Source organism: Camelina sativa, chromosome 20 (genome assembly GCF_030686135.1).
Source record: "Camelina sativa cultivar CO46 ecotype springtype chromosome 20, ASM3068613v1".
Taxonomy (NCBI): Eukaryota; Viridiplantae; Streptophyta; class Magnoliopsida; order Brassicales; family Brassicaceae; genus Camelina; species Camelina sativa.
The window spans coordinates 10,857,080-10,879,745 of NC_141899.1; the positions used below are offsets into that span (position 1 = coordinate 10,857,080).

The 22,666-nt window shown below is 35.4% G+C and overlaps 4 protein-coding genes across 5 annotated transcripts; 3 read left to right on the forward strand and 1 right to left on the reverse strand.

Moving 5' to 3' along the window:
- Positions 1-4,978: 4,978 nt before the first annotated feature.
- On the forward strand, positions 4,979-10,018 carry LOC104770503 (SNF1-related protein kinase regulatory subunit beta-1). Of its 2 annotated transcripts, XM_087505052.1 has the most exons (6): positions 4,979-5,259; positions 6,422-6,532; positions 6,626-6,804; positions 6,900-7,062; positions 7,154-8,018; positions 8,144-10,018. In XM_087505052.1, exons 1-5 carry the CDS (start codon positions 5,056-5,058, stop codon positions 7,469-7,471), a joined length of 975 nt encoding a protein of 324 aa, XP_087361178.1. In that variant the 5' UTR covers positions 4,979-5,055; the 3' UTR covers positions 7,472-8,018; positions 8,144-10,018. The 2 variants fall into 2 exon arrangements, with proteins under 2 accessions (XP_087361178.1, XP_087361177.1); XM_087505051.1 differs by lacking the exon at positions 6,422-6,532 and having other exon boundaries at positions 5,056-5,254; positions 6,621-6,804.
- Positions 8,224-10,018, forward strand: LOC104772420 (T-complex protein 1 subunit delta). The gene has a single exon (XM_010497038.3). The coding sequence runs from the start codon at positions 8,224-8,226 to the stop codon at positions 9,832-9,834; it is 1,611 nt and encodes a 536-aa protein (XP_010495340.2). The 3' UTR covers positions 9,835-10,018.
- On the forward strand, positions 9,862-11,721 carry LOC104772421 (uncharacterized). Its single transcript, XM_087503647.1, has 5 exons — positions 9,862-9,939; positions 10,607-10,723; positions 10,830-10,895; positions 10,962-11,071; positions 11,199-11,721. The coding sequence occupies exons 1-5, from the start codon at positions 9,862-9,864 to the stop codon at positions 11,719-11,721; spliced, it is 894 nt and encodes a 297-aa protein (XP_087359773.1).
- A 78-nt stretch (positions 11,722-11,799) lies between these two features.
- Positions 11,800-14,929, reverse strand: LOC147918700 (uncharacterized). Its single transcript, XM_087503648.1, has 6 exons — positions 14,872-14,929; positions 14,613-14,789; positions 14,198-14,471; positions 13,469-13,943; positions 13,194-13,309; positions 11,800-12,424 (listed from the first exon to the last, which is right to left on the reverse strand). Exons 1-6 carry the CDS (start codon positions 14,927-14,929, stop codon positions 11,800-11,802), a joined length of 1,725 nt encoding a protein of 574 aa, XP_087359774.1.
- Between the last annotated feature and the right edge of the window lie 7,737 nt (positions 14,930-22,666).

The following is a 22,666-nucleotide window of genomic DNA, read 5'->3' on the forward strand; positions in this document are numbered from 1 at the left end:
TGTAGGTTTTCTTAATAAAATGCTTTAATTAACCTTTAACAACTTAGTATTACTCATTTACTCTCACTAGACCACCAGTCTCCATTAATTCTACCAAACAAGTGATCATGTTTATTTTAAAAAGAAAGAATATGTGATGCTGTGGAAGGAGTCAAAACGAGATCGAAATAGCTAGAGAAATTGATAATGTTGTGGACGAAATCTTGTGCAATTAACGTGGTTTTGAATGTTAAAATTATAATTGAAACTGTTAATGGAATTAGATAGAAAAAACGATGATGGCTTAAGTAATGAAGTTGGTGGTGACTGGTGAGTAAGATAATGGTTTAGAATAACATGATCAAAAAGGGTGATAGATGAGAAGGCTGAAAATATTTGGAAGAATTGTCCAAATTAAATAATGATATGGATGTTTGCAAAGATTTATGATGCTCAATTCTCCTAATTTGTGAAAATAAAATAAAAATCTTCTAATTATACCAAAAGATGAATGAGGCTTCTGTGAATCTTAGAAGAAACATAATGTAACTGATCAAGATCTAAATGAAATTTTATTCTCTCTCTTGAAATGACATTTCCTACTTGGGGTGTCTATGGAATATTTATCGTTTACTTGATAATGTTTCTAACAAAACTAATGAGGAAGGGTTATATTGATGAAAATTTAAGTGACATGTTATTCGAAGATATTTCAAGTACTACTGATAGTATACATTTTTCTAAAAAAAGATATGCTGTTGGCGAAAAACTCAAAAGAAATTACAGGGTTGATGTTAAAAAAAAAAAAAATGATAGAGCAATACTATAAGAATTCTTACAATTTAAAAGTGATAAAAAAAGAAAAAAACAGAGCGAGAAAACAATTAAAGAAGGAAAGTGCATGACATCTATATTAACATTTTTGAAGTACATTTTGGTTTATGTCCTTTAAGAGGGGGTATTGGTTTAGGATTTAGAAAGAATTTTAATGACTTTAAAAGTTATGTAAAATATGTTGTTATTCAATCAAAACTTTTTAAAACTCTTTAAAATTTTTGTGTTATTGGTTGTGGATTTGTAAAAAGTTATCTAAAGTCTTGATAAATCTAGTGTTATTGGATTAAGAGTTTTAAAAAGTCATTAAAAGTTTTATGTTATTCAAGTAAAACAAAAGAATCTTGGATTGTTAATGAATTCAAATTTTATGTTATTGGTTTAGGATTTTATATCATTTCCTTTATAACAAAAGTCATGAAAACTCTTTCATCAAATAGAAAGATTGTGAAAGATTTTATGAAAGATTTGACAAGATTAGGAAAAACAAATCATCAAGATTTAAAAAACTTCCTAAACAATCTCTTAGGGGGGTGTATTCAAACCATGATTTTGGAGAATTTGATGGGATTTAGGAAATTTAGAATTTTGATGGATTTTAGGGAAGTTCATATGATTTTCTGTAAAATTCTTTCAAATCCCACCTAAAACCATGAGATTTGAATACACAAAACAATGGATTTTAATAGGCTTTGAATAACAGTGGATTATTAAAATCCTAATCCACAAAACTGTTTTGAATAACAGTGGATTTTAAAGTAGATTTTTAAATCATCAGTTCAATAACAAAGGATTTTAATGGGTTTTAAAGTAGTTTTTTAAATCACCAGTTCAATAACAGTGGATTTTAATAGGCTTTTTAAAATCCATGATTGACTAACATAGAATTTGTAAATTTCACACAAATCACTTAAAATGTTAAGTTGAATACACCCCTCTTAGAATCCTTCATTTTTATTTTCTAATTTCCTATGATTTTAAAAATCAGCAAGATTTTAAAAAACATAAAATCATTAAAACTCTTTCTAAATCCTAAACCAATACCTCCCCCTAAGTTTTCCTTATTTAATTTTTGTTTTACAACATTAACACCTAAAATAATTCCATAAATAACATTGCAGAGAAATTCAAATACTAAATTTTCTTAAATTGACCAACATTTGTTACATTTATTGCCATAAAATCTTAACAACATCTATACATTCCGATTTTTCCAAAAACAACTCTACCATTAAAGTTTTAACCCATTAAATCTCCAAAACTATTTTTCTGGATGCTAGAATCTCCTAAACTATTCAAAACACTTAATTACTGCAATTTGAGAAATAGACCAATATTTTATTTTATTGTCATAATCTCTCACACTTGATTACTATAATCTCTACAAATCTCAATTATACAATCGAAACAATATCAATGTTTTAAAGGGATCCCCTTTCCCTTTCTTATTTATTTAAGCGTTTTTATAATAATTATTTCATATGTCTATATACTCTTTAATGTGAAAAAAAATTGTACATATCAACTATTTTGCAGTTTTTATTTGATTTTTTGTTTTATGGTTTTTAGTTTTTATTTTTGGTATAGATTATAGTTCTTGCAAAATAATCTTGAATGGTATTTGTTTAGTTTTTGATTTTTATCAATAATTCTTCTTAAAAACGTTTTTGAAGTCTTTTTACTTTATTTTTTTCCTTTTGTTTTGTGTTTAATAATTGACTAAAATAATGATAATAATTATTCTATAAAACGTCACGTTAAATATGTTGAAAATCCCTCATATAATTTGGTTTATTTTTTATCTTTTGAGAAATTACCAAAAAAATTAAAATTTTCTTAATTATCATAAACTATATATATTTCCAAGGAAAATTATAAACTATAAAAATATGCTAATTTGGTAAAACAATTAACATAATTAAACTTGATAAAAAACTTATTTTGATTTTTTTTTTACGCTAAAACTTATTTTGAGTTTGGTGATACGGGTTGGCAAATAAAATCTGTATACATTATTATAAAATTAAGGAAATATAATTTCGTTCACCCCCTTAAAAAATAAGGAAATAAAATCTGTATACATTATTATAAAATTAAAAACATAAACCGCTCTTTAATAAACTCAAACCGACATATAATTTCGTTCTACTTGTAAAATCTAAACACTCACCATCTCATTTGTGAACCCAAACCGACATATAATTTCGTTCTACTTGTAAAATCTAAACTCTAACCATCTCATTTGTGAACCCAAACCGACCTATAATTTCGTTCTAATTGTAAAATCTAAGCCCTAACATATCATTTGTGAACCTAAACCGACATATAATTTCGTTCTACTTGTAAAATCTAAACCCTAACCATCTCATTTGTGAACCCAAACCGACATATAATTTCGTTCTAATTGTAAAATCTAAACCCTAACCACCTAATTTGTAAACTCAAACCGACATATAATTTCGTTTTAATTGTAAAATCTAAACCCTAACCACTTCATTTGTAAACCCAAACTGACATAATTTTGTTCTAATTTTAAAAATCTAAACCAAGCCAATATTTAACTTTCCGTAATTAAAAAGTATACATAATTTGTTTCCTTAATTTGTTTTGCTTTTTAATTTAATTTTGATTTATTTTTTTAATGAAATATTAGATAGAAGATTCTGATTAACTGAGAAAAGAGGGGGTGAACCTTTTTGTTTACCCCTAGGGGTGAACCTAAGTATTTTTCTTAATCTCATATAGGGAGTTAAGTGAATTTTTTTTTAAAAAACTTTTAGATGTGTACCAGAAGATAAATGTATTATACACATATACTACACAGATTAAAACTTTAAAAACACGACAAAAATCCTATACTTTGAATACTTATATCAAATACCTGTTAAATTATATATTTTTAAAATCCAATAAATATTCATAAGTATACAATCTAAAAATTAATAAAACAATAAAAAAATAATAAATAAATACAATATAAATTTTAAATTTTTAAAATTTAAAATATTGTCCCGCGCGATGTACCGCGGGTTAAATCCTAATCACTTAGTAAGAGTTGAACCAAATGACACATGACTAATCCATGATCATCGGTATATATTTGACAGAAACCGAGAATCAAAGTTAGCAAGCAAGCATCGGTTTTGACAAATTTACACATTGGTTTTGAATCCCTCCGACTCCGACGTCATTCAATAAAATCTTTGGACCTATAACCAATACAAAAAAAATACATTACGAAACTCGTAAGTAATAAATAAATTTCATGATACTTTTATTCTTTCAGAAAATTTCATACAGTAATTATTTATATACGCCACAAGGTGTTGTTAAGTTCTATAGCTTTGAGTCAATAATATCCTACTTAAATTTGGAGTTAAATTAGTCAAGGACATTACATTACCACTAGAAACACCAATTAATTTTTGAACATACTTAATAAACTATAGTACTATACTGTAATCAATGACAATAACCAAAAAACATACGGTTTGCAGTATTAGTGTGCACCAAACAGAGTATAATTCACTTATTCACTCTAATGTAATATTGCTAATGAATGCACGTGTTTATCAATGATGTTTCACTTTCAACATTGCAAGTGTTGTCGTTGTTCAATAAAGAGTCATACCTAATTTTGTACATAACAACTCTAGCTACAGAAAAGAATACAATAGTTTCTAACTATTTCATTTTTAACAAATACTAGTTCCGACGGACTGTGAGACAGTCATTGGAAGCAAAAGTTTATTTCTGTGACTTTCCGATGAACTCTACGAATATGCAATATCGTTTAGCTAAAGAAAATCTCTTTTCCAATCTTCTATTTGTAAATTTTGATTATGTTCTTCAATTTCTTATATACTTATATCTTTCATGAGAATCACATTACAAGTTTTTAATGCAACTAGCTGTTAAAAGATGAATAAGTTCATTCTCAATGATTGCAATAATATCATAAAAGAAAAAAGAAAAAAAGAAGGATAATTATCAACTTTTTGGACGCCAAGTCACTCGTTTATCCATTTGGTACGGATTTACAATAATTTCTCAAAGCCCTTTTCTATGCAAATCTCTTTACACTACCCGATGGCATTCCTCGTAATTAACTCCTAACCTCAGGGTAGTTTTTATATCATCTCCTCTCCCCTCCTTCGTCCTCCCCCTCCCTCCATTTTTCTTCACGTCTGGTTCTCTCTCTTCTTCTTCTTCTCTCTCACTTATTTGATTTGGGGTTTCCAGATGGGAAATGCCAACGGAAAAGAAGACGACGCCACCGCCGTAACTAGCGGTGGTGGTGCAGATGTCACCTCATCTTCGGCGAGATCCAACGGCGGCGATCCTTCTGCACGCAGTCGTCATCGTCGTCCTTCTTCAGACTCTATGAGCAGTTCTCCTCCCGGAAGTCCCGCTCGATCTCCATCTCCTTTCTTATTCGCTCCTCAGGTTTCCCTCTTTCTCTCGATTCTCTCTATTTCTGTGTGTTTTAATCTTTGAATTTGATGGTTTGGGGTTTTGAATGATTTAATTGAAACATTGTTGGAAGTTTCGTCTCCTCCTTCTGATTTGGTGGTTGAGTTTAAAGGAATATTCACTTGACTTTTCATATGTCTCATTAATTGAGACATTTCTTCGTTTTGGATTCTAGAACAAAAGCTTCAACCTTTTTTATGGAGTGGACTCTATTTTGTATACTTTGATTTGTTCTTCCTTAGGATTGTCAGCTGGGAAAGATTTAGATTTCTTGTTCTTAAGGCTTTTTTCTGTAGGTGGGTTTAGAGATTCTGAACTAGGGAATCTCTTTTTGTTTTATCTTTGTTAAAGTATCTTGAGATAATGCATACTGTGGAAAAGTTGCTACCTGTCTTTAATATGTTAATTAAGTGTTCTAGCTGTTGTTTTCCTGCCGCTCTCTAGTCCGGTCATGATTCTTGAGTCTTGATGTCCCCTAGTGAATCTTTTGTGTAATGTATCTGTGAAGGGAGAGAATTTTTGCTGAGTCTAAGCACTTTTTGTGAGTGGAATCTTTTGTATGATGGAGTTGGACTTGACTCGAATCTGTCTGTTGGTTCTTAAGATGTCAAAAATTCTGGTAAGAAGTGAACAAGTTGTTCTCCTCGTTTTGGCAAAGGGAGAGAGAGAGAGAGGCTTAATCTTCCTAGCAAATCTGCTTGTAGGGAAGTTCTTGTTTGTTGTCTTGGTTATGTCTTGCCTAATGTAGAAAGGTTTGTACCTGTCAGATTGGATGATAATTCTTGTTGTTCTAGGTTTCTATTGCTGATTTTGATTTTCCTCCTGCTCTCCGGCCATTACTTTTTTTGTTGATATCGTTCTGTTGATTGGTATGTCTCAACGTGAGTCTTTTGTGTAATGTTCCTTTGCTTTCATTTTGAAAGGGAGGGCAAGCTTGTTCATTTCTTAGCCCTTTTTGAATGTAAACACGCAGAGCTTGAATTTACTTGAACGAATAGAGATTGTGGTTGTTTCTTCATTCTGTTTTGGTGGGATTAGTAAGATATCTTTTGGTAATCAGGGTCATGTCTAGATTATAGTAAATTTGTCATTCTATTGCTTGCTATATTCATTGTTCCACTCCTTTTCTTTTCAGCGCACATTGTTATTCCACCTAACTTCTTACAACATTTGCTCACCTATGCGTCACCTCTTCCATTGTTTAGGCATAACATGTGTACCTAATGGCTGCATTTCGTGTCAGAGGGTAGATATAATGTTGTATAACATTCGCCAGTTCTTCTCGCACTTTGTTTTGAAAAAATCTCTCGGCTTAAATTTTATGTGCTTACTACCTCAGGTTCCCGTGGCTCCATTGCAGAGGGCAAACGCCCCTCCTTCTCCTAATAACATCCTATGGAACCAAACTCCAAGAGTTTTTGATTATCCCGCAGAGGAAGGAATCCCAACGATCATTACATGGAACCAGGGAGGTAATGATGTGGCGGTGGAAGGATCATGGGACAATTGGAGATCAAGGTATACATTAAAATATGTTTATCAAATATTTGCTTTCGAGCTTTCCGTATATATGTATATGTGTACTAAGCATATATCTATTTTACATTCTTTAGGAAGAAGCTACAGAAGTCTGGAAAAGACCACTCAATTCTCTTTGTTCTTCCATCTGGCATATACCACTACAAGGTGATTGTCGACGGTGAATCCAAATACATCCCAGATTTACCCTTTGTATCAGATGAAGTGGGAAATGTCTGTAACGTTCTTGATGTTCATGTAAGTAATTTCCTGTCTCTTTGTTTTCATGTTAAATCTAATCTACCAATCTCAACTTACTGTGTAACAGTATCTGCAATCATTTATGCAGAACTTTGTGCCAGAAAACCCAGAAAGCATAGTGGAGTTTGAGGCGCCACCGTCACCTGAACATAGCTACGGTCAAACACTTCCAGCAGCAGAAGATTACGCAAAAGAGCCACTGGTGGTGCCACCACAGCTTCATCTAACACTTCTTGGCACAACTGAAGAAACAGCCGTAGCCACAAAGCCGCAACATGTGGTGCTAAACCATGTGTTCATAGAGCAAGGGTGGACTCCTCAATCGATTGTAGCTTTGGGTTTAACACACAGGTTCGAGTCTAAGTACATAACTGTTGTCCTCTACAAACCACTCACACGGCCCTAAAACCCAAAACCCAATGCCACATTGTTCTCTATCTCTGTTTTTTTTTTTATAATCCCCCTCTCAAGTCAAGTATGTGAAACCTGTTCTTTGATCATCGTGAGTGCCCAACTTTGAGTTTATTAACCTCTCTGTGTTGTTACCTTGGTTTGGTGGTGCTTATGTACAAAAAGCTTCTCATTGTAACAAAGAAAACAAAAAAGTGCGAATTTTCTTGTTTCCTGCAACAATTGTCAAAAATGCCATTTATTTCTTTTTTTTTTTTTTTTTCTTTTTGTTTTGGTTTGGTACGTGTGCTCGATCACTGGAGCTCGTAGTCACAAGCACTGACCCATGCTTGAATGGTACCAACGAGCCACTAGCGACAAGCACAAATAACATTTATTTCATACTTCGTCAAAAATGCCATTTTCTGTTTTTGAGAGAGCTGATAAAAGACGAAATTACCCTCAGTTTAATAGAGGAGAAGCAATGGTGGGCAATTCAAACGAAAGAGAAACATTAATGGCGATTGGACATGATTTAATGGGTGTCCATAGGGTGCTTCATAGTACGTATTTTATAAAACTTGTATAAGCATATTTGTTTATTAGTACATGTTTTCATACTCTTAAACTTTCTTTTCATACAAATTTTCATCTTAAAAATAAATTCTCTTTTTCAATTTCCATCTAGGGTTTTGTTGTTCATCGACTCCAGATCATTTTCCCGTAGAAATCATAAACCCGAAATCTCTCAGTCTATTATAGCAAGAAATGGCGGCGGTAGCAGCACCGATGGCATCGAAGCCCCGTGGATCTAAAGCTGAGTCGTTTGTAGACAACAAGCGTAGAGAAGATATCAGATTCGCCAACATCAACTCTGCTCGCGCCGTATCTGACGCCGTCCGTACGAGTTTGGGTCCTAAAGGTATGGACAAGATGATTTCCACGGCCAACGGCGAGGTTATCATCACTAACGACGGAGCTACGATCCTCAACAAGATGGAGGTTTTGCAGCCAGCCGCGAAGATGTTGGTCGAGCTTTCTAAATCGCAAGACTCAGCCGCCGGAGATGGTACCACCACTGTCGTTGTAATCGCCGGTGCGCTTCTCAAGGAGTGTCAATCGCTTCTCACCAACGGGATCCACCCTACTGTGATCTCAGATTCGCTTCACAAGGCTTGTGGTAAGGCTATTGATATTTTGACGGCCATGGCTGTTCCTGTTGAGCTCACTGATCGAGATTCCCTTGTTAAATCTGCGAGCACGTCTCTTAACAGTAAGGTTGTTAGTCAGTACTCTACATTGCTTGCTCCTTTAGCTGTAGATGCGGTTCTCTCTGTTATAGATCCAGAGAAGCCTGAGATTGTTGATTTGCGTGATATTAAGATTGTTAAGAAGCTTGGTGGGACTGTGGATGATACACATACTGTGAATGGTTTGGTTTTTGACAAGAAGGTTAGCCGTGCCGCTGGTGGACCGACTCGTATTGAGAATGCTAAGATCGCTGTGATTCAGTTCCAGATCTCACCTCCCAAGACTGACATTGAGCAGAGTATTGTTGTCTCTGACTATACTCAGATGGATAGGATCTTGAAAGAGGAGAGGAACTACATCTTGGGGATGATTAAGAAGATCAAAGCTACTGGTTGCAATGTGTTGCTTATCCAGAAGAGTATTTTGAGGGATGCTGTCACTGATTTATCACTTCACTATTTGGCCAAAGCTAAAATCATGGTTATCAAGGATGTTGAGAGAGATGAGATTGAATTCATCACCAAGACATTGAACTGCTTGCCAATCGCCAATATTGAACATTTCAGAGCTGAGAAGCTTGGTCACGCTGATCTTGTTGAAGAGGCCTCCCTTGGAGATGGAAAGATTTTGAAGATCACTGGAATCAAAGATATGGGAAGAACTACATCTGTTCTCGTCCGTGGCTCCAACCAGCTTGTTCTAGATGAAGCTGAAAGGAGTTTACATGATGCATTATGTGTGGTTAGGTGTCTGGTGAGCAAGAGGTTCTTGATTGCAGGAGGTGGTGCACCAGAGATTGAGCTCTCAAGGCAGCTTGGTGCTTGGGCTAAGGTGCTTCATGGTATGGAAGGTTACTGTGTGAAGTCTTTCGCTGAAGCTCTTGAGGTCATTCCGTACACTCTGGCCGAGAATGCAGGGTTAAACCCTATCGCTATTGTGACTGAACTCAGGAACAAGCATGCTCAAGGAGAAATCAACGCCGGTATCAATGTGAGGAAAGGGCAAATCACCAACATCTTGGAGGAAAACGTTGTTCAACCCCTACTTGTGAGTACCAGTGCAATCACTCTAGCAACTGAATGTGTAAGGATGATTATGAAGATTGATGACATCGTTACTGTGAGGTAGTGTGGTAGTTTGTTTTGTGTTTGTGCAATGGCTGAACTTAGACTCTCTTTTGTTTCCCCATGTGCTATTGCAGCGAAGTGGTTTTATTTGTGGTTTAGTGGGATTGTATTTCTTTCTAGTGACTTGATATCAAGGTTTCTCCTTTTTGTTTCATATAATGATTAGTTTTGTTATAATTGTCAAACGGTAGGAGTAGAATCAGAACTTCGATTATTTGTGGTTTACTGTCTTACTGCCTTAATGATAACTTGTCACTTTTGGTGTGGTTCTTTATTTGAGATGATGATAACACTCTCTAGAGAAGATCGAAGTAGACTGATGGTGACATAAGGATTTACATTCCCTCGCAATTAAGCTATGTCTACCATTACCAAAGAATCCCATTTCTGAAGGGAAGGCCGACCACTACACGGACGATGGGACTAATAAAATGAAGTATCCAGGCTCCGTTTAGCTTATCATTGGAAAGAGGCTTTTAATTTGATTAGTTGTAAAACCAACTATAATTCTGTTTGGGCTTCGTCTGATCGAATCTACTTCAACTCTTTAACGAGAAATATAAAAAGAAATCTTCAAAGTCTCTATTAGTGTAAATCTTCAAAATCTTCTGATAAATTTTCGTGTAAATTCTTTCTGTTTTGTTGCATTGTATCTTGAAATATCATATTTCATAAAACTCTTGTTCCTTTGGTTGGATTACCACAATCTCTACCAACATACTTTCTTTTTGTTTTTTTGTTTTTTTTTTTGCTTTTTTTTTGTGTTTTGACAGGATGAATTAGATCTCATAGATAGAGATGACGAACAAAAGTTTTTGGCAAGCGCTGATTTTCTTTCGACCAGTGGTATGCCGAGTTTGATATCTGATATGCAGAGTGCAGTGAAAGAAGTACTCAAGGGGTAAAAGCTACTATACCATCAAAGATCTCTCGATTGTTTGTTATCCTTAAGGAGTGATCTTATGCTGCCTCAAATGCCTATGAATGAATGTATAGGGAGGGAAATCTAATTATGTGTTGTATAATTGTAGAAAGCAGTTAAAGGATGTGTTGACCACGAAGGTTCTTCAAGAAACGGTGATGCGGATTCTTGATGTGTTTATGAGCACTGGAAGTCCACATCACTAGGTAGATTATCTAATGATGTCCCAAGATACGACCACTGATGTTTCCTCTCCTGATGCAACTCTCTCCAAGTTTCATCAACTCATTACCGAGACACGGGAAGTACTCACAAGGTAAAAATAGTCTCTGCTCCTTTAAGTTCTCTTCTTTAAAGTCTTGTCCTCGTATCAAAAGCAAATCCTGTAACCATTTTTTCTTGGTCTTATTTTCTTGGTTGCAGCAATGATTTTACAAATGTAGCAGAGATCTCACTCAAGTCTTGTGCTGTTGCGTTAGTAGAAGAGATGGAAACATAGACCGGTCTGGCCACGGGGATGCAATTGGCGAAGAGGCCTCCCTTGGAGATGGAAAGATTTTGAAGATCACTGGAATCAAAGATATGGGAAGAACTACATCTGTTCTCGTCCGTGGCTCCAACCAGCTTGTTCTGGATGAAGCTGAAAGAAGTTTACATGATGCGTTGTGTTTGGTTAGGTGTCTGGTGAGCAAGAGGTTCTTGATTGCAGGAGGTGGTGCACCAGAGATTGAGCTCTCAAGGCAGCTTGGTGCTTGGACTAAGGTGCTTCATGGTATGGAAGGTTACTATGTGAAGTCTTTCGCTGAAGCTCTTGAGGTCATTTCTTACACTCTGGCCGAGAATGCAGGGTTAAACCCTATCGCTATTGTGACTGAACTCAGGAACAAGCATGCTCAAGGAGAAATCAACGCCGGTATCAAAGATTTGTTAATTTATATACTACATCTAACATCTAAAAAAAATTAAAAAAAAATATCTTAATAAGATAGTTACTGTAATGAACCTGGTCACTTTAATTCAACTCTTTTCCGCCTTAATATGTCCTCAGATAGCATCTCCCAAGTTTCTTTCCATACAATATGAGGAGTACTTAAAACAGCTGCGAGCTGCGAGAAGCATCCTGACAAACATTTTACGAACGAATTTTGGAGAACACATGAAATGGGCTTCTTTGATACCTTCAATATTTTCTTTGTCATCATCTAACAACCCAAGAGTGTAACATGTTTCAAGATACGTTTTGTGTACGATACCATTCACAATTTTAATGTGATCAAAACCGGTAGGACCTTTGATGAAAATGAGAAGTATCCTCAAATGATATGCATCATCTATGGTCGGATGAACGTAGTTAATTCTCCCTATAGCAAATGTTCTTGTTTTTCTTCTGAAAAAATATTTCTCCTTCCCATCCCAAATAAACTTGCTTGGTATTTCTTCATATAATAACTGTCTAGCTTCTTCATCACGTTTATTAAGTTCAAATAAAGCAAGAAACTGAGATTCATCAAGAGAGTCACGATCCATGATATTCTGTGCAGACTCACCTTCTCGGTAATAAACAGGTTGTATGCCTTCCTCATGGAAAGTGAGTGGCACAACAGCAGTTTGCCTATAATGTATTGGGTAAGCTAAAATCCTCCACATAGCTTCACATGCAGATACATACCTGAAAAAGGGTTAAAATGCTGATTTAGAATGAATAATATAAACAGAAATTGAAATTTTAAGGGACAACATATCGGTTATCACATTTGAAACTATTCTTCTCGATAAAACGCCCATCCTTTCTTCTTCTATTAACCAGGTAACCTTCTTTGTCAATGATGGTGGTTTAAACATTCTGTTTTGGGTAAAGTTTTGAACAGCTACCTTCTTCCATGCAAGGACATGATGGGTTAGCACTACCACTTGGACCATGAATCATACATTCTGATATTATATTGTAGAGTTCTGAATCTTTTTTCTTGTTTGGAATTTCAGCACAAATCAACTTGTCAATTTCGTCTGCAGTAGGGAACTTGCATTTCGGATCCATCCAGATGATAGTATGAGCATGCGGAAGACCCCTCTTTTGAAACTCTAATATAAATATTATATATATATATATATATATATATATATATATATATATATATATGTAATGTTATAAAAGAAAGAGAAATTGTTTTATAAGAAATGAAGAAGGTGAATAATTTAAACCTGAAATTGTTTTCCCAAAAATATGTTTTCTTGTGATGTCATCCATTAGATTCTCAAGCTTGAGCTTGAATATTTTGCAAATGGTGTCTGGCCTATCTTCAGCCTTTAGCTTTCTCTCATTGACAAATCTTACAATTTCAGGCCATTTAGGATTGCATGTGAATGTAATAAAGAGGTCTGGAAACCCAAAATTCTTACATGTAGCCATTGCATCAAGGTAACTCTGCCTCATTTACCTTGGTCTCCCAATAAAAGAATCGGGTAGCGTGAAAGAGTCTCCTTGATTGCTTAGGTTGTCGTCTCCAGCTTGTGCTGCTTTCCTCAAATCTTCCTTGTATGTCCTTTGAAGTTTCTTTTGGGGTTTTTTTTAAAAATACCTTAGCCTATTTGTTTCGATCATCGTATAAGCATCAACAATAAACTGCTGTAGTAATCGCTTTGATCTTAGAAGGGTGTGTTTCTCATTTTTCCTTTCTTGAAGCCTATACGAAAATCACTGTCTCATACTTACATCCTTCTGACTCTTTTTCTTTGATTTCTTATTCTTTGTCTCTTTCTTTGATGTCCTGCCTCTTGTTATCTTTGTCTTCTTAATACCAAGTTTGTAGCCATCTTCTCCTCTGGCAAACAGCAAAGGATACTGTAGGGCTAGATATGCGACATGACATTCATGAATTCTTAGTAATTTTCCGCTTCTTTTTTGAAGAACAATATCTCGTTTATCCATATTCGCATCAATATCTCCGGGAATCAGTGCAACAACTTCAAAGGCCGTAGGGATGTTGTATTCCCTACCATCAGTCTTGCGACTTGAGATAATCCTCATATGGAAGTTGGTTTCTTCTTTCTCCATATCAAACCTATCTCTAGCCATTCTAAAAGCTTGTAAATGAGGATTAACGTCGTCAAGCAATTTAATGAAGCTTTCCACAAGGTCTGGCCGGAATTTTTTCTTCCCATCCTTATTCCATACACGGTCTTCTTTGCTGAAATTTTAAAAAATTAGACATTAGTAAATCTCCTAATACAGATTATATACATATTATCCTATTTTTAAAAACTAAACTGTTTTTATTACATCATAACATTCACTCTGTTTTGGACTTCATTTTGAGTGTCAACAACTTAAAGCTGTTGAAAGTTTGCATAATCACCAAGCTTTGGTTTTAAAGATCCCATCAAATGATAGTTTTCACCTTGCAACACAAACATTGATTAACCACGACATTTTTTAACAGACCGATCTACCCTCCCACCCAAAGATGTAAATGAGAAAAGCATGTTGTAAGGTCTAGTGTTCTCTTGAAAGTGACGTGACAAATCATCTTCATTTGTTAGTAGATTCCATAACATCTCTGGCGACTCTTTTAGCATAGGTAGAACAATTTGTCCATGCATACAACATCCATTATAGACTAGGTTATTAGTTCTTCTTCTTCTGTTAATCCTCTCTCCATACCAAAATGTTGCACCACAATGAGTACAACTATAATCAGGATCACCATCTTTATATCCTGCCCATAAGTAATGTTTTACTGGTGACAACTCTTTTTGTTTGTAAATCCATTTAAAAATGTAAGTTAAAAATAGTACCTGCCAGAAATTAACTGTTTTCTTTGTACTTAAAGTTGCCATTCCGAATACTTTTTTAAAACTTGCCTCAAACATGGTGAGCATATCGTAACGTTGTTTAGCTGCATTAAAAGATGACACTCGTGGTGTAAATTGATCAACAACATTTTCATCATGATAAGCATATTCAGATGATGATGAACTGTCTTCTCCTTGACTACTACAGTCAAACACTTGATCATCATATTGTTCTTCAATCTCTACACAATAATAGTGGTATATTTTTCTTTAATAAATGCATACTAAATATCATAGTTATCTTTTAAAAAAATAAAATTATACCGCTATATGAGTCCAACTGCTCATATTGTTGGTCTTCTTCTTCATCTAAATTTGTCATTTTTGAGACTTCATAAACATTTCTTCTAAAAATATTGTTTTTTGATACTTGAGTGGACAATCTCTCTCTGTATTATTGAAAAATTAAATTAAATAATATCAACAACATACTTATGCTTGAATATAATATAAGTTGGTCAACATTTAAAACCATATAGATATAAGAGTAGGTGTTAAATATAACCGCACCTCTAGTTATATTGCTATATGTACTGAACTCATCCTGAGTTGAGTTTCTGATATTTATTTCTGGTATATTAGTCAAAATTGTAGATGTAGGATTGAATCTTGTATTCTTTTCACGATTACTCGAGTAATTTGGCTGCACTTGGTCTATAAGTTATAAAGTTAATATGAAATTATTGTAAAAATTAAGATAAAAAAATAGTTAGAGATATCGGTAAGATAAATATACCTGTTATAGTCGATGATTCTCCTTTTCTTTTTGTTGAAGTTGTAGCTCTTTCATTATATGAGTGACTATATGTGGATTTAAAAGGTTGGTTTGCTGGAATTTTTTCGAGAGTGGCCTTATTTCCTGATATAAAGAAGTTATAAAATTACTTCTTGTAAATTAATAACATGACTAATAATATCACCAGACTAATAAGATGACTAATAATAAACATTTTCTAGTAAACTTATTTAACCTAATTACCATTAAAAATATGGGACCGGTTTTCCTTGTACAATATGCTTTGGTTTCCAAAGGTAGAAGATGGTGTACTATAATCAACATCTAATTGACAAAATTAATATAATTATATTTAGAATAAAAGAAAAAGTAATTTACAAAATAAAGTGAAGAATACCAGAAACTGTGTTACTTGTATTTGGGGAGGAAAGTTGGTGAGAAGATGGCCGATTAGAAATATAGAACTCTACCAAAAACAGAATTAATATTGACTAGGGATTGTGACGTATTTGAAACAATAAGTGGACTTTGGACTTGATTCTCCGTATAGAGTTTAAGGATTTTTGGTTCTCCTAGTTTGCCTTGAACACGATTTTCGTCGGCATCTTTTCTTTTATTCATCGTCAACGACAAAAAAAAGAGAGAAATGTTGTAAAACACTTGGAGTGGACTTCCATAACCGGCCCGTGTGTCTAAGTGTGTAAGGCCCATCAACCATATCTCTTTTACTATGTCGGTTTAGGCTTTAGCCTTTGTACTTTACTATATATATGTAACCTCATTCGATTATGATCAATAAGAACAAGAGAATTACACCTTCGGATTCTCTAGTTTACAACACGTTATCGGCACGAATTGCTCTAGAGATCCAGCTGAGAAAACCTAAACCCTAATCGGCCGCCACCCCCATCTCTTACCCTAAAACTGCCGCACATCCTTCCTCTTCCGTCCAAACCCTAAAACCGGATCAAGCTTTGTGGTTACTTCAAGATCGGCGATTGATCCCTGCTTATGGATGGTTCGCAATCAACTCTTGTTCGTTGGAGTCCGGTGATCATTTTCTCATCCGTGACTAGTCCGAGTTCGTGATCGGCGGCTGTTAAAACCTAAACCGCCGCATACTCTCTCCTTTGTTTGGTGGAAGATTCAGCGGCTGTTCGGACCTGATCGCGATTCAATCCTTGTTCGTGGAAGCTCCTGTTCAGCGATCAGTTCGTGTTCAAGGGCAAGCAAGGTTCGATATCAAAGTTTTATTGGAGTTTTGTTCGAGGTTCGTGGTCAAGAGGAAAGTAAAACCGAGGTCTTTAGCTCCCGGTTCATATCCAGTCAACCTCCAAACGGTGGAAGGTAAACATATCAAAACCATCAGACATATAAAACTCGAACATGACTAAAAACTATAAGAACCCAAAAATATGGAAATCGGATTGTATGAGGTTTAGGGTTGCTAGATTGATTGATAATTGCACCATAATATTCATGATGAAATCCGGTTATTATTGATTGATTGATTGCTTGTTATTGTGAAAGCATTGAACCTAGAACCCTAAAATCGAATTAGGAAGAATTTTAATATGATTGTTCTAGGCTGTTTAATCGATTAGCATTGTTTGTTTGGCTAAGATCAAAACCCTAAACATGCAATTACACAACCAACAAAGCTTAAGAACCCTAATCCCTAAGACTTTAAAATACGAATTGCTTGAGGTTAAAAGCTTGCTTAGGATTGTTTGGTTGAGTGTTTGCTTGGTGCATGAGAACCTTAGAACTAAAATCTAAATTCAAAATCCATAAGAAAAATATTAATCTGTTTGTTCTAGGTTGATAGAATCCGATTATTCATTGATAGTTTTGCTAAAAATCAAAACCCTAAAATCCTAAGTAAAATCGGAATTGTTCTATGTTTTGCATGAAAGATCAAAACATAAATTAGGATAACTTCCAAAATATTTTCAGTAATTATCCTAAAATCCTAGAAAATATTTCCTAAATTTTTTTTTGTCCTAATCCTATTTAGAATAGGAAAATTTACTAAACTAAAAGGGAAATCTTATCTAAGAAAAGGAATTTTTCTAAAACTCAAAATTATCTAAGAAAAAGGAAACTTTGCTAAAAGAATTAAAGTTTAGGATAATTCCCAATTTTAATCCTAGACATTATCTGAAAAGCCTAGAAAATATTTCCTAAATTTTTTGTCATTATCCTGTTATAAGAAAAGGAAATTTTTGCTAAAAGGAAATCTTAATAAAAGGAAATTCTTGCATGCTAGTGATTATCTAGGATTGTTTGTTTTCATGCATACCAAAGCCACGAAAATTATGAGTAAAGGCAAGGCATGGTTCGGTCTCAAATACCGCATGACCTAGTTTAATATTGATTGCATGGTTCGGTCTCTAATACCGCATGCTAATGATCGAATGTATGTTTTGCATTGTAGATGGCAAAGCTCAACAACCTCATGTACACAGCCCTTAACGCCTCTGGCGATAATTATTTACAATGGGCATTGGATACTAAGATCCACTTGAAATCAAAAGAGCTTTGCGAATGCATTGAGGATGATAATAACTGTTCTAAAGGAAATAAGTATAAGGCGATTATGTATATACGCCATCATATGGATGAGAGCCTCAAATGTCAGTACCTTACTATTGAGGATCCTCTTGAGCTTTTGGACAGAGTTAAAAAACAAATGTGGACACCAAAAGATGGTGCTCCTACCAAAGGCTCAAGTCGATTGGAAAACTCTAAGGGTCCAGCATTTTAAATCCATGGATGAGTATAATTTAGAGCTATTTAAGATAGCCTCAAGATTGAAATTATGTGGTATGGAGGTTACTGATGAGGACTTGATAGAGAAGACACTCTCAACCTTTCACACTAATGACATACTGCTTCAGCAGCAAATTCGTGAAAGAGGTTTTAAAACATATGCAAGTCTCATCTCCTGTTTGTATGCCGAATCATTGGGACAAGATGGGCAAAACGTTGAACATCCTATTGATCTCTATCAAGAGAATTTAAAGAAAAACCAAGAAGCCAATTTGGTGCATCTCGATGGTGAGGGTGACTTTGACCATGAGAATGATGACCAATTGAACTATGAGACATCCGATTGCTTAAATGAAGATAATTAAACTCAAAAGTTGTATTGGCTTAATTTTATATTTTATGCTTTGCATTTGATTGAATTATTATTTTGGATAATTATTTTGGTTTAAATTCAATGATTTTATTTCCTTCAATATATATTTGCTTGTTTTATTACTTTAAAATTTAAAACATAAATTCTTGTCCATTATTGGAAATGGCTAAGGACAAGAACATAAGTGTGGTGGATAGTGGATTAAGCCACATGATTTTGAAGGATAAGAGATATTTTGCATAATCTCATAATAAAAAATGCCAATATTAGCAAGATAGCGGGTATAGCAAGCCTAATTGAAGGCTACAGCCATGCATATATTTAATGGCACACATTTTGAACTAAGTGATGCATTATATTCACCCAGCTCTAAGAGAAGCTTATTTAGCTTTAAGGACATTCATTTGAATGGTTTCCATATTGAAATAAAGGGTGAAGGAAACAGAGAATTCCTATATATTACTGAAATCACCCAAGGACATAAGAAAGTCCTAGAGTCTATACCTGCACTAGCCACTGGTCTTTACCATGCTAAGATTAATATGATAGAGGCTAATTTGGCAATGAATAATATAATTCACTTTATGGCTTGACCGGACTGGCCATCCGGGTTCTAACATCATGCGTAAGCTGATATTAAATTTAAATGGGCACACTCCTAAAAGAGAGAAGAGTTATCCCTAAGAATCTCACGTGTGTAGCATGTACACAAGGGAAACTCATTATAAGGCCATCACCAGTAAATGTAACTAAAGAGATTATCCACTTAAGACTATAAGTCTAGATAATGCTAGTGAATTTATATCCCAAGCGTTTAATAATTATGGTATGTCCATGGGGGGAAGTGTGGACCACCCTGTGGCACATGAACATACAGAGAATGGATTAGATGAATCCTTCATTAAACGTATTCAACTGATTGCTCGACCATTACTCATGAAGTCGAAGCTTCCTGTGTTGGCTTGGGGACACGGAATATTACATGCAGTAGAGCTTATACGCATCAGGCCATCTAGTGAGCATAAATATTCACCATCCCAATTACTAACGGGTCATGAGCTAGACATATCCCATCTAAAATAATATTCGGGTGTGCCGTTTATATTGCATCATCACAGAGAACAAAAATGGGATCTTAAAAGAGGATGTGAATATATGTTGGATATGATTCTCCCACCATTGCTAAGTATCTTGAGCCAACTATGGGTGATTTAATTAAGGCCAGATACGCGGATTGTCACTTTGTTGAATCCGAGTTTTCTATGTTGGGTGGAGAGACAAACAAGCTGGTCAAAGAAAATATTATGGAATCAAACATCCTTAAATTGGCAAGATCCTCGGACTCTAGCCTGTGATGCAGAGGTCCAAAAGATTATTCATTTGCAAAAGCTAGCTATTTAATTGCCAGATTCTTTTGCTGACCCAAAGAGAGTAAGAAAATTATGATAGAATAAGAAAATCGTACATACCAGCTTGTAATGCACCAGTACGTATTGATGTTCAAAAGGAACACAATAATCAAGTTGCTACAGAGTCTAAGGCCCGTTTGAAACGAGGTAGACCAATAGGTTCCATAGAAAAGAACCCTCGAAAATCTAAGAAAGGTGCAAATAAAACTGAGGTAAAGGAAATGATAGACATGGCTGCGGCAAGTCCTAAGGTACCAAAATGAGGTTTGGGACGCTGAACCTCAAGGTCCTTAAGGTATTGATAATAATTAGATCAAAATAAATTATATCATATCTAGAATACTATGGAACCGTAAAGATGTCGACATCGATGAAATATTTGTGTACAAGGTAGCACTTGAAATAAGTGAGGATCATGAACCCACGTCTATATTAGAGTGCACTCAAAGTAAAGATTGGCTAAAGTGGAAAGAAGCCATTGACGTGGAGTAAAACTCTTTAAAGAAGAGGAATGTGTTTGGTCCGATCTTAAGGACACCATTCGATATAAAGCCAGTTGGACATAAATGGGTCTTTGTAAGAAAGAGAAATGAGAGTAATGAAATCGTGAGATATAAGGCATGGCTTGTAGCACAAGGATTCTCTCAAAGACCAGGAATAGATTATGAGGAGACTTACTCCCCTGTGATGGATTGTGACAACCCGTCCCGTTGACCCCACTAGCCCACCGCTAGCTTGCCCCCATAGGCCCGAAGCTGGCAGATCAATTAGTGACAGCTTGTCCTGTGGGAAGGTTGTTAAAGGGTGGGGACCAGGGTTCGAGGAACGCCTGGTGCACCAATAACCTACTGTGGATTTGGATGAATAGTTCCAATTGCCCAGTGAGGGGTTAGGATCGATGCCCTACAGGGCCAGCTTGGGGTCCGTTTGGGCGGCTAGCAGTGAGGCTAGTGGGCTAGCAGTGAGGCTAGTGGGGTCCACAAGAAGGGTTGTTACATGGATGCAACAACTTTTAGATATTTAATAAGTCTGGCTATAAGAGAAAAACTGGGTTTGCGGTTAATGGATGTTAAAACCGCATACTTACATCACTGGATAATGAAATTTATATGAGATTACCAGAGGGTATTGAGCTCAAAGATAAGAGTGGTTCTCGAGAACAATACTGCATAAGGCTTGACAAATCCCTTTATGGACTGAAACAGAGTGGTCGAATGTGGTATAATCGATTAAGTGAATATTTAGCTAAAGAAGGCTATAAAAATGACCCAATCAGTCCATGTATTTTTATTAAGAAGTTTGCAAACAAAGGGTTTGTTATTATAGCAGTTTATGTTGATGATTTAAACATATTTGGAACCCCTGGTGAAATCTCCCAAACAGTAGAGTATTTAAAGAGAGAATTTGAAATGAAAGACTTAGGAAAGACTAAATTATGTTTGGGGCTGCAACTTGAGTACAAAAATAATGGGATCCTTGTGCATCAAATGGCATATACAGAAAAGGTACTCAAGAGGTTTAATATGGACTAAGCTCACCCATTGACTAGCCCAATGGTTGTGAGGAGCATTGATTTGGATAAAGATCCATTGGTCCAAGGAAGGACTATGAAGAAGTTCTCGGTCCTGAAATGCCATACCTCAGTGCTATAGGAGAGTTAATGTTCTTGGCTAGCCACACTAGACCAGACATAAGTTTTGCCGTGAACCTCCTAGCAAGAATTAGTTCTTGTCTGACCCAAAGGCACTGGAACAGTATCAAACATGTGTTGCGTTATCTACAAGGAACTTTAAATTTGGGTTTATATTATACTAACTATAACAAAGAAGGTTTTAGTTGGTTTTGCTGATGCATGTTATAACAAAGAAATTTTAAGTGTGTATGGTTTAGGTCAATACGGCTTGCATCGCACAGCTCAAGGAAGGATATATCAAGGGAGATCGGACGAAACACAAAAGGCCGGAGAAGATCAAGTAGTACAAGTTCAATCATGCGACAACTCAGCCAATCTCTTCACCAAAGCATTACCGACAACAACATTCAGGAAGCTCATGCACCAGATTGGAATGAGAAGACTTAAGTACTTTAGGGATGCTTAGAACATGGGAGCAATACGTGCTGTACTCTTTTTCCTTCACCATGGTTTTGTCCCACTGGGTTTTTCTGGTAAGGTTTTAATGAGGCAGCACCCCCAAGCGTATTGCACTGATCCCTTAGCATCGGTACGGTTATGTCATCCAAGGGGGAGTGTTGTAAAACACTTGGAGTGGACTTCCATAACTGGCCCGTTATGCGTCTAAGTGTGTAAGGCCCATCGGCCATATCTCTTTTACTATGTCGGTTTAGGCTTTAGCCTTTGTATTTTACTATATATATGTAACCTCATTCGATTATGATCAATAAGAACAAGAGAATTACACCTTCGGATTCTCTAGTTTACAAAAAGAAACACCTAGTTCATGATTTTAATAAGTAGCTTTTTATGCGCAATCTGTTATAAAGATAATATAAACTGAAGGATTTTTTTTTTTTTTTTTTTTGCTTGGAGAAGTATTTATTCCACCAAGGAATTGGTGGTGCAGAGGGCGCGTTGGGTAGTAGGTTATGGTAATTCCATTTCGGTGTGGCGTGATCCATGGATTCCGGATATTCGTCCTAGGCCGGCAAATGGTCGAGGGAGGCAGTGGCTTCCGAGTCTAATGGTTAATCATTTAATTAATCCGAAAACTAAGGATTGGCATCTACCCACTTTGGAGGAGTTTTTTGATC